Source organism: Fundulus heteroclitus, chromosome 1 (genome assembly GCF_011125445.2).
Source record: "Fundulus heteroclitus isolate FHET01 chromosome 1, MU-UCD_Fhet_4.1, whole genome shotgun sequence".
NCBI lineage: Eukaryota > Metazoa > Chordata > Actinopteri > Cyprinodontiformes > Fundulidae > Fundulus > Fundulus heteroclitus.
In genome coordinates, this window is record NC_046361.1 from 3790665 (window position 1) to 3802796 (window position 12132).

A 12132-nucleotide genomic window follows, 5' to 3' on the forward strand; every position below is an offset into this window, starting at 1 on the left:
CACCTTCCTGCACACTCGCTGATTTACTTCACAGATCTGACTCTTAGTCAAACAGCAAATATCCAGAGCAGATGGACGATTTCTGCTTAATATAGAAGAACACTGCACACAGTAACAGTAAAAAAAAGCGGATTTGAGTTTCCGTCTTCAGGAAAGTGAGGAATATGCCTCCTACAGTGTGTTTAAAAAAAAAAAAAAAAGAAAAAAAAAGACAGCAGTTTCTTCTTACATCAACCATAAAATGAGTTTATTTCACTGGTGGTCCAAACATATTTCTGTGTTGCCCCAGGATGCATAGAAGATGTCATTGTTACAGGAATTCAGATTCTACTAAATGAAGCCAGTGTTTACAATCTCTAAGTTCATTTGCTCCACCAGTTGTGGAGTCGGGTTTATGCTGGAATCCATCATCATGCTGCTGTGGAAATGGGGCAAAGCATGGTTGTTAGGGAAAGGAGATAAGAAACAAAGGCCTTTTAAAAAAATAAATGTATCTGCTTTTCAACAAAAGGGGGCCGGTGTGGTGCTGGAGGTGAAAAAAAAAAAAAAAGAGTAAGGCTACTGGTATTGGTTGGTTAAAGAAAAGGAACTGTTTGTTAAATCGTTGTCCTGATCTGTGTGTGTGTGTGTGTGTGTGTGTGTGTGTGTGTGTGTGTGTGTGTGTGTGGACAATTTAATCTTTTAACTGCAGTTGTGGTTTTGTGCCGTTCAGACAGAAAAGTGGAGAAAATCTCCAGTACCAGACTATAAACTTTGTTCAACGGCCAGATCAGAGTAGAAAGTAAAGAGAATATCCTTGGACTTGATTCCTAAGTGAACACCCTTGTTGCCGGCATGACGCTCCTTCAGCTGGGCTCTTACTTTCAGGTAAAACCAATCAAAACAGGAAGTCGCCAGCATCCGCAGGCTGACTGGCTCATCTGTGTTTCAGCCCTCTGGAGTCTGATGGGGGGGGGGGGGGGGGAATAATGGAGGAGAGGGAGGGGATGGGAAGCAAGATCTTACATTTCATTTTAGAAAAACAAAAATCAGAAACTAGAAGTCCGTATAAGTTCGTGTGTTCTCCTCCCTCAGAGGGGCTGTGGATTCTCAGCCTCTTCAGGGTGAGGGGAGCGGAGGAACGGGGTGCTGCTCCGTCTCCCGGCCTCACTTTAGCCTCTGGACAATGACGGCGTTGAGGAGGTTGGCCTCCTGCAGCGTCTGGCCCTCGTCTGTCAGCTCCTTGCTGGGGAAGGTGGTCATCAGAGCAAACTCTCTGGCTGCCATCGCGGGCCGGGCCAACACCACAAACTGCCGCAGGTCGGACACCCTGATGCACACAGGCACAAACAAGAGAAGGTCGTGTTTAGCTCCTAAAAACAATAATCATGCTTTATTATTTTTATATTTCTGGATCTGATTTCCATTTCCATTCATGAGCAAATTTGCATGCAGGCATTTTTTTATTTTTATTATATTTATGTGTACTTTAAAGTTGGTGCAATGCTTTGCGGAGCTGAAAGATCGTTTTTTATGTTTTACAGAGGCGTGTTAAACCGCAGGAAGAGAAAGCCTGGTAAAGCCTGGTGTAGCATGATCACAGTCGTAAATACGTCGATGTTCACCACCTACTCAGAGAGCAAAGCAACAGCATCCAGCAGAGCTCAACCAACATCTCCTGATCGAAGGCCAAATCTGATGAAGTCCAGTTTTTAGAAAGATTTTCATTTCCAGCTCCAGATCATGCAATAGAACAATGCAACAAAAGCAGAACTACCTGCATTGTTTTTTATTATTATCTATTGAGCTGAATAATATTAAAAGGATAACATTGATTGGGATTAACCCACATTTTCCACACAGTTTCCACTGCAACAGCGCCCACATTTTGATTAGCGCTACCGTATTATAACTTTTGTAGTTTTTCCAGATACATTAGGCTTGGTTTGGATTGCTTTTTTTTTTTTTTTTTTTTTTAAATAAACTGCATACATAATTGTTTGAAAAACACATTTTCAATTAACTCAGATTATCCCCGTTTGATGTTAAAATTTGTGTAATGATCCCAAACATTTAAAGTATAACAAAAAAAAAGCTAAACCAAGCAATGTGTCAGGTGGAAAATTTTAGCGCTTGATTGTGGCGCACTAATGATTTTAATGGAAGAATACTTTTGACCACAATCATCTGGCAGAGGAAATCTGTTGCTATTTTAGGCTTTCAGGGTTTCCTACATTTAACTGACCGTGGCGGACCGCAAAAGTAAAAGCCGCCACATCTTCAGAATGAATTTTATGTTAAAATAATGTAAAGCATATATATATATATATATATATATATATATATATACACACACACACACCATATTATGCCTAGCCTATATATGCACACTAAACCATAATCAGAGTTTGAAATGAATTAAAATATCATAAAATGTTAAAATTTACTTTATTTTGAAAAACCGACAACGCCTGCTCTTTCCTGTCTGGCTGCAGCTGGCTAGTGACTACACTGCAGCTCTCAGGAGGAAAGGAAAACTAGAGATGACAGTCCAGTGTTGCCAATCTAGCGTCTTTGTTGCTACATTTAGTGACTTTTTCAGACCACTCTAGCGCTTTCTTTCAAAAAGCCACAAGCAATATGTCTAGCAACCATTTCTGTGACAATGGTGTCTTTGCGTGAAAGCACCAATCGTTCTGGAATCACTGTATTGAGACCGGTTCCTACTTCCCTCAGCGCTGTCTCACAGGCACAACACGGCTGCTGCTGCCCTAACCTGCGTTTCCTGCTGAATCATGCAAACACAAAAGTGCTGGTTATACCGCCCTGGATTACAAATATCACCTAAATACAGTTTTTGAAGTAGTCTATTTTCTCTCTGAAACTGTCCCACTAAAACAATTCCCTGAATTTGATTCACACAGCTTCAATGACTTATTCACCACGTTTACTTTGTATGCCTCCGATGATTTTTTGGTAAAATTACTTTTATGTAGTGTGGATTGAACTAATGTATTACAATTCATAAAGGTCATTCAAACATTTAACCAAGAGTGTTTATAATAACTCTTTCGTCTTGGCGAAAGCTTCTCTTTCCTACAGCCTGGCTCACAAATGTTTGAACAAATATGCAATTTAGTTGATGATGTCGCCCATAGAGGAATCCCTGCACTTCAGTAATGACTCCCTGTGCAGCTACAACTCAGTGAGAGCATTATTTTTTAACACTTAATGTGATTTGTACCCGTTAGAGGCTTTGTTTGGCTTTTTTTTTTTTCCACAAAGAGAATGGAGACTCTTAGCATTTACTATCAGGGCGTGGTGGGGAGTTATTGTCAGGAAGGGAAGGATAGTTATCCTGAAACCTAACTTGATCAAATATTTACATTTAGGCGGTTCATTTAAGATGGTAAAGTCCAGAGGACCCCAGAACTCTTCACGCTGCAGTCAGTCATTCACCCATTCATGCACACATTCACACCCTGACGGTGGTGAGCTACGCTATAGCCACAGCTGCCCTGGGGCAGACCGACAGAAGCAAGGCAGCCATATATGTTTCTGTTTCTTATGTACTATCTGCACCATCATACGGTCCATCATGTGGTCAGAGTCTTGCAACAAAAATTTAGCTCAAGCAGAGTTCATGGAGAGTATGGGAAACACTGATATATGACACCAGGGGTATCAAAATACTCAGTATTTCAATACTAAAACAATGAGTCATTCAAAGATACCCATTTGGGTCAAAGTCAATATGGACCGACCCATTCTCATTTGCCCAAACTGTTCCAGCAGCAGATACTCAGCCGCTTCCCTCACTGCAGCCTCAGCGGACCAATGGGCTGCTGCTGGAAGTTCAACTTTGCTAACAACCAGAACATCCAGGAGCAAACACACATGCAACTCTGGTTAACCTAAAAGGCAAACAGACTTGTTGTCCAGAGGACCTTTCTCTATGATGGACAAGAAAAACAGCAATATGTCAAACTATGCTAATGCTAGCTGTGTCTGAGAGCAACTTAAAACGGTCAGTAAGGCTCCTGGATCTGCACCAGTGAGGCAGTAAAGCCCTCAGACGACATAAGCTAACACTATGTGCTGAAATGTGGACACAAGCAGCCCGCTGACGAGGTTCTGTGGGTCTGAACCCGTCCGTCAAGATGCACAGATTGGTACCACACAATGCTCCGTTCCACTGTGGAAGGAGCTAATGCAGATAAATGTTCATCAGTCCTTAGCTCGGTCGGCTAATAAATAGTTATGCTACAGGAACCCTGCTGATGAAACTTGTCTCTGGGTTACTGCTTTGATCACCATAAAGTTCTGCAGTTTTAAGACATCGCTGGCCTTTCTGATTAAAAACAAACCCTCCATATTAACATTGAACTGTTTGAAAGCTGCTCTGATTAGAGTTTTCTATCACCTATGGGTGTGGTTGAACTTCTGGACCAGCTTGCCGCCGTCGGCCAGGCGGATCTGAATGTTAGTTGTGGGTTGGGAGGAGTCGAGGCTCACGAAGGAACTGGCCTGGGCCTCGTCTGCCGCCTGGTTCTGCTGGGAGGTGGGTGGAGAAACCAGTTCTGGAGTGGCACTGGAGTAAAAAAACGAGGAGGAGATACAACATTAATCACAAGTTAGACAAGTTGCTGACACCCAGCCATATGTAGGTACACAGAAAACATTCTCTTTGAGATAGAGTCAAGATCTAAACAGTTTATGACTCTTAACCAAGCAGAATTGTCTGGCCTTAGGTGTGTTAAATAAAACCTGAGAGCCAATCTCACCTTCCCAGCTTCTGTCCTTCACCTTCAAAGGCTTTAAAGGTCATCTTGGGCTTGGTAAAGTCCTCATCCCTGTGGTCCTCCATGTCTAGGTTGACCTGGCCTCCCCGAGCGCGCTGCCTCAGCTCCAGAGGAATCTCCCTACGGGAAGAAATCCACACGTTAACGAACGCTTGATTGGATTCATCAGCCTTTACGTCTAGTCACTGAAGAAGATCTGTGTGTTTAGTTAGCCTCTGAGAACATCCAGTCTGTAAGAAGTCAGAAGGAGTCGAGCGGTTCTCACCCCCGCCTGATTGCCTCCAGAAAGTTTGCATTTCCAGGGTCGCTGTAGGGTCTAAGTTCACCGTTGTCCAGACTAAACCCCGTCTTCCACAGCTTCAGCACCACATGTACCTAACACAAAGCAGACGTCATTACCACACCCAGGGCATTTAAGTCTACTACAGTTGAGGGGGAAAATATATATTTTTAATAAAGGAGCAAAAACGAGGAGGTTAGCGTCATTTTTCCCCGTTCCTCAGGGGAAGATCTTGTAGAAGAGCTGACGCTGTCAAAGGAGGATACAAGGACTGAGGAACTCCATGAACCATGCCTGCAGGAGCATCATTTGGACTTTAACACTTCTCTTCTTAAAACAGGAACAATTCATCCCCATCATCTTATTTCGAGTGCAGGATATCTAATCGTCTTGTTTTAGGGGTAAAAATACTCATTCTGTTGACAAATAGTCTTATTTATCTGCTCAAATCAAGGACAAATACACTTATTTTAAGAAACTTTTACTTACTCTTGGTTCCCTTTTTGCAGTGTTTAGCAATGTGAACACGCACTGATTTTTCTAAGATTTGCATATTTCAGTAGACTGAGGAGAGAATGAGCCCTGTGGCTTGAGTAAACATAGAAACATCCAGTTGTTGTGTTTGTCAAAGCCTGGAAGGTGAAAAGCTCTAAATCCCTGCCAGATGAACAACGCATTATTTCACAAATGTTTGCAGAAACCTGAATACCAAGGCGCTTGATGGTAAACACACACACACTTTTGTCTCATTTTAAACAATTAAACAGCAATCTGGAATAGACTAAAGAATATGGTTATAACCTTTATTTATCCAGCATCTTTAGTTCTAAGGAATCCTGGCGGCATAAATACTATTTAAAATGTAAGATTTTGAAAGGATTTTGGTTAATAGGTTTAATAAACTGGCACCGTTTTTAATGAAAACAGATGCTCTCTCACACATTGAGAGGTTATTGATCAGTAGATTTCAGGGCTCTGTATGGGTGAATCCATTTTGGAGGTTAATGAACCTGCTGGGATACATTTCAAAAAGGATTCACGTCGAGCACAAAAACTCTCCACATACAGCTCACACACAAAGCTGTGTGTGAGCTGTCTGCTCTTCTACTGCGTTGTCGTCTTTATGGGATAAATCTTTGTGTGCCCACAGCGAGCTTTGTGAAGTCCAAAACTTCCCCCGCTTTGGATTGGCAGGATTGTTCCTGTTCTCTGCATTGTTCAGCTAACAGCCCAGGCTGTGATGTTGCTCCGTGTTTATTTGCATTAAAATGGCTAAGTGGGATGTGATCAGCGTGTTAACGGCGGGACTAAACACGACAGGAGAAAGCGGCAAGGAGGATGTTCTCTCACGTCTTGCTGGCTTTTGGAGCCTTGCCTCTCCCCGGCTACGTAGGTCGACTCCTCTTCAGGAGCGGCCCCCAGTCTGTAACCCCCACCGACAAAAGCCTGAGAAATGACAAGAAAACAGAGATTAGGATGACATGAAAAAGGAGTTATGTGCTTTGATATTCTTTAGATAGTTGAAATCCAGGAAGTTGATTGTACCCTTGCTTTGCTGCCTTCTCCGGGTCCTTTCCCACTGCGGTCCAGTGGCACAGCCCCATGTTCTCTGGCCCCTTTGAACAGATCCTCCACCACCTCATTGGAGCTCTTTTTCTTTGGGGGGCCAACAATCTGTTGCCCGCTGCGTTCTGATCCCCCCGCAAAAAACCTGACGGGATGGGAACAAAGAGGCATCCTCAGGGTTTTTTTAACTACTTTACAACAAAAAAATAAAGAAGGAAAGATTCAGTGTGTGCCCAACTCTGGCTGCAGTCGCTCACTGTGTGATAAACACCTTCTGAAGACTGAAGGGACCTAGTCACATAATATGATAAAATGCTTGCCGTATTTTGTTTTATTTGAAGATGAATGTATGGTTACTGTGTTTTCTGTTTATGGTCAAAATACGTGACTAGACCCCTTTAATAGAACAAAGTGACATATCTTTAGAAAATGTAAACCGTTTACTTTTAAGGCACCAGTGATTGTGGCTGTATTATACACACTATTGACAGTAAAGAGTTACTCTCCATGTTGGCTTTAGTATTATTTCTGGTGTCAGATGGCCTGTTTCAGGAAAACACTGAATTTTGATCCCATCACTGATCATTAGGATGGAGATATCAATACCAGTTAGCCAATATTTCCCTGACTCCCCTGCCACTGTGTGGGAGCTTTACCATCATGGCCGCTGTGAAAACCTATCCAACAAGCCGGATATTAAATTAGCACGCAGAAATGCTCAAGCATGACACTTGAAATCTAACATCCAACCAAATGTTGCATTAATTAGTCCTTTCAGATTATGATATTCCTCTCGCGGCAAAGAAAACTGAAATTCAATATACTGTGCAGCTCAGATCACTGAAACTGTGACATAAACAGACTAGTCTAGCTGCTGGATAAGGACTCCAAGCCGTCTTACTGGAGCTACAGTAGCAGCAGGAATGCAGCAAACAGTTGTTCAGAGCGCCACTGGTTCCTGAATGCCCCATTGTTCATCTACTGATGCAGTGAAGCAAAACTGAACAGGAACTTCAATTTGACTAAGGAGCTGCTTCAAGACTTCCACACGTCTAGTTTTGGCAAAACTTAATACACTGACAAGCTTCTCAAAGTTACTACCTGACATTTTTTATCATATAAAAAACAGCAAAAACCGATTGACCAGGAAATGAAATGTCATTAAAAGCCACGATGACCCTGGTTCCTCATTAACGAGGGCCACTAACATCCTGAGAGATCCCACCATGTCTGGACAGCACTGAATACCGGTGTGAACCCAGCAGAACCGCAATAAGATTGAAGACAATCTGAACATGGAAACATGACCTCACCCCTCTGGAGCAGCAGGTCACCTCAGGGTGGAATCTTGGGGGGGGTGAATTTCTCTCTGATATCGACTTTATTTTTTACAATGTTTTCTTGGAGCAGCTATAATATGTCCTAACACACCCAGAATCTCTACATGTACTTGTAGGGTTTAAATACAATTAAAATAGCCGTCCCTAGTGTCACACTGAGCCTGGTTCTGATTCTGCTGGAGGTTTTCCCTCCCTGTTAAAGGGGAGTTTTCCTCTCCACTGTCGCTTCATGCTTGCTCAGTATGAGAGATTGCTGCAAAGCCATCGACAATGCAGACGACTGTCCACTGTGGCTCTACGCTCTTTCAGGAGTGAATGCTGCTTGGAGAGACTTGATGCAATCTGCTCGATTTCCGTAGAGAGGAAACCTTTTGACCAATCTGATGATTTGATTGAATTTGAGTTTGGAAAGAGCCTTGAGATGACATGTATCATGAATTGGCGCTATATAAATAAAATTGAATAAATTATTTTTATGAAAACATCAGGTGGGATCCTCTGGTGCTGGAGCTGCAGGTAATGACGTATAGATGCTTCAGAGTAAAATGCCATCCACAGTCTGCACATGAGGACCTTTACTTGTAAACCCGTCCAGATCCACTTTGCTTTTCACCAACTGACTTCCTGCCTGAATGATCCGCTCGGCTCCAGAATGACGAGGAGTCGGCGCGGTGAGCGGCAAAAACAGAACCGCCGCGTATTTTAGTTATCCTCCTCTTCCTCCCCTATATCACTTCTCTTTAAGAACCTTTTCACTCCTAAAGTACATCTACTTTGGCCCGAATCAGATGATGAGTTTGTTAACTTGTAACTTTTTGGTGCTTTGGTTTCTTTTTACAAAGAGAGAAGTCCAAGCGAACCAAAACCTGTCACTACCAAACGCTAGAACGTTCAGTCTGTTTATCGGTCAGACGGGTCCGGGCCGGCGGAACCACATGGAAACACAGGAAGCAGATGCTTCGCACTGGGCTGGTAGAAAACAGAATATTCAATCAGTGGTGTGGTTCTGGGTATTCAGTACTTCAGTCAATGATCCGAGGAGTTCAGCCAAGGATTTTCAGAACCTTTCTTGAAAGTTGCACAGAGCTTTATGCTTTACAGAAAAGACACCGGTCATTACCTTTTCCAACTAAAAGGCAGCTTTTACAAAGCAGGAGAACTTTATCTGTAAATCGGTTTCACAGTAAACTTTGCTAAAGACCAAATCAGCAACGACTCAGAATCAGAGGGACTGATTCCAACGTCAGCCTGGTACTGGAGCAAACTGCTGCTGGGGAACACACGGTCAGCAGGAACGAGGTGAGCCCATGTGACTGTAGCTGTACGTGTTGAGATGAGTAGAGATATATCTAAAAACACCTGATAAAGTGCTGCATGCTTCAGGTGATCAGTTAGCTAGCTTTCTCAACCACAGTGATCCTAGAACTGTGCAGCCTGTTGATGCAGCTCTGGACACCTTCTGTCAGAGTGAGGAACAGATTCTGCAGTGAGCGGGATGTTGTGGTGGAGCGAGTTCAAGGGGACACCACGCTGCCCCGTAGAGAGGGATCCTGATGCTTCCGCTCATTTTCCTGCATATGGAAGGCATTTTGGAGAGGGAGCGGACTGTGACTCTATATTAGCACATAACGCATCTTCATGGGCTAGCTAGGATTTTCTTTAAAGTGAGTTGACGTTACTGGTAAGAAGTGACCAGATTCGACATCAGGGACAAAGATATTTTGAACGTGGCATTTTGTTTGTCTTAGAGCGCTAAAAGTAATATTTGAAAATATCCCAGAAACCATATTTAGGTTACCCCACAAACAGGGGCGGTTCTAGACAGGGGCCAACAGGGGCCCATGCCCCTGCGGAAATGGCCCTGGCCCCTGTTATGGCCCCTGTGCTAAAAGCATGATGTTAAATAAACTTCTCATAATTATTTGCAATGGCAAAGAAACCATAACTTATTGGTCACTTTGACCAATATTATTTTTTACCTATACAGCTTTACTCTAAAAAGAATTTAAAACTTAAGATGATTCATGTTTAGCTTTAGCCGTATTGAGCTGGGACCAAAGTTTACAACTGCTAGATCAGGGGTCTGAAACCTGCAGTTCCAGAGCCACAAGTGGCTCACTTAATATTATTACACAGTTAAATATTGCCATTTTATTGTTTTTAAATTTTTTTGTTCTGTGCCCCTGTGAAAAAACACTGGCCCCACCTTGGCCCCCCTGGTAAATTTGGTCTAGAACCGCCCCTGCCCACAAAGCGTGACATGAGAAGAAAGCCCAGACCTAAACTGGTCCAGACTGGTATCCTTTCCAGCGGTTGACAGAGGCAAATACGTCAGCCATGTGTAAAGGTGAGCAACTATTGTGTTGATTGTTTAAAGGGGTGAATGAGCAGGGAGCCGTACAAACTCAGGGCCTGAGACGTAAAACACAAACAGGACAGAAAACATGAGATGAAAACAAACAAAGGATGACTCCCTTTGTTCTGGACAAAAAGCTGGTTTAGCATCATACGACTATGTGGACAAACCAAAAGCACCTAAACACAGTAAATATCCAAATGTTTGGCAGCTACCTCTGGACAAAATGTTGGGCTCGTGTGTTGGTTTTCATAAACTGCATTGAAAGGAGACTAAAACCTCCCTGACCCGTTAACCAGCCCAGCAGATCGCACCGGCAGAGGAATCTGTTTATGCAGCAGGATCATCAGCGGCTCTCAGGGAACCAGGTGGGACCTAAACGGGTTTGGTGCTCAGTGGACCCAGCTCCCCCAGGCGGGACTCTTCATCATTCAGCCACGGTGAGGAAGAGCCTGGCGGACCGAGCTGCTATGAACCCCAACAGTGATCAGTCGCTTTCCTCCTCCCTGACCCACGAGGCCTCTGAAATGTCTGTGCGCTTAGCAACCAGGCTCTTCTACAATCACAGACTTTATTTTATGTTTAAAAGTGTCAGAAGGGTCTGAAAGCTCCGACAAGAGAAAGCTGCTAGACACTATGTAGGACCCTTTGTTGTTATATTAATGCCCTCTTCACTTAGACAGTGTACCTACCTCTGACCTTCCTCCTCATCGCTTTCCTCCTCTGCCTCGTGCATCAGATCTCTGAAGGACGTCACTCTGGGCTGACTACTGTGGACGGATGAGAAGGTTTTTAGATGAAAACAATTGTAGCATGAAAAGAAACGGGTCGGCACAGATTAAAGTGGAATATTTAAAATAAAACCCTACCTGGGCCCAGTAGAACGAGACACAGAGGAGCCGCCCTCGGGCTGAGGAAGCGTGATGATGTCATCGTCGTTGCCGTCCTCAAAGAAACTGCCAAGCGCAAGCTAAGGAGGAAAAGGTGGGGATGAGACACAGGAATGCTGCCAGACAGCTAACAGATAGCACCTGATTGGAGAGCTAGAGTCACTGAGAGCGGAAACTAACGTCACCATCAGTGACAAAACCACACGGGTTAAGAGACGTTTCACTTCTACCACCTTCAGATCATCCATTCATGCCGTGGTCTGCAGGTGTTCTTGATGCACGTTTGACAGCTGAGAAACACATTGATCAGGTGAACGCTGCGACTTGTGGGCCTCGGCCCTCTCATTCAGCCATCCCTGTATCCTTTTTAAAGTGGACACGTCAGTTGCATGACGTGAAAAGACAGAAAGATCCATATCAGCTTTGTGCTTTGGTGTTTGTTGTAGAACTGTGATCTTGGGAAACTTTAGTTGTATTGATTAGGCAGTCTGAACAAAGACCACCCAGTGGGCGAAGGCCCTCTCCATGACATTTGTCAATGCTGTAAACAGTTAGTTAAAAATGAGAAACTAAAATATCCCTTCATTTACTTATAAGAACAGACCAACTATCAGATCAGATCCCCTAATAATAGCTGGACAAATAAATGCGTGGCGGCTGAACTAATCCCGCAGTTTTAAGGCCTCTGATGAAAACAGGCAAAATGTCCAATCCAAGGTCAGCTTTGGAGTTCAGTAACCAATCGGAAAACAACCTTTACTCTGGCTCGTTGACAGGTTTTTTCTTTTGTATCACTGAAGGAGGAGATTCCAACAATCTCGCTTGTTTTTAGGTTCCAGCTTCCGTAGATCGCCTCCTTCGTATATTTGCCTTGCTGGGTCGTTATAGTTGAATCCGATCGCTGACTCTGCTGCCTTAT

General features: G+C 43.6%; 1 protein-coding gene across 2 annotated transcripts in view; it reads right to left on the bottom strand.

The window, feature by feature from the left end:
* Nucleotides 1-218: 218 nt before the first annotated feature.
* Nucleotides 219-12132, bottom strand: part of nsfl1c (NSFL1 (p97) cofactor (p47)) — a 40230-nt gene continuing 28316 nt past the window's right edge. The window contains exons 3-10 of one of the 2 annotated variants that reach the window (XM_036148722.1): nucleotides 11193-11293; nucleotides 11016-11090; nucleotides 6607-6772; nucleotides 6412-6507; nucleotides 5047-5156; nucleotides 4764-4901; nucleotides 4403-4570; nucleotides 219-1309 (exon numbers count right to left, since the gene is read on the bottom strand). In XM_036148722.1, coding sequence (XP_036004615.1) covers nucleotides 1147-1309; nucleotides 4403-4570; nucleotides 4764-4901; nucleotides 5047-5156; nucleotides 6412-6507; nucleotides 6607-6772; nucleotides 11016-11090; nucleotides 11193-11293 — 1017 coding nt within the window. In that variant the 3' untranslated portion in view covers nucleotides 219-1146. Of the gene's footprint in view, nucleotides 1310-4402; nucleotides 4571-4763; nucleotides 4902-5046; nucleotides 5157-6411; nucleotides 6508-6606; nucleotides 6773-11015; nucleotides 11094-11192; nucleotides 11294-12132 lie in introns of both variants that reach the window. The other variant, XM_012879397.3, reaches the window with a different exon arrangement.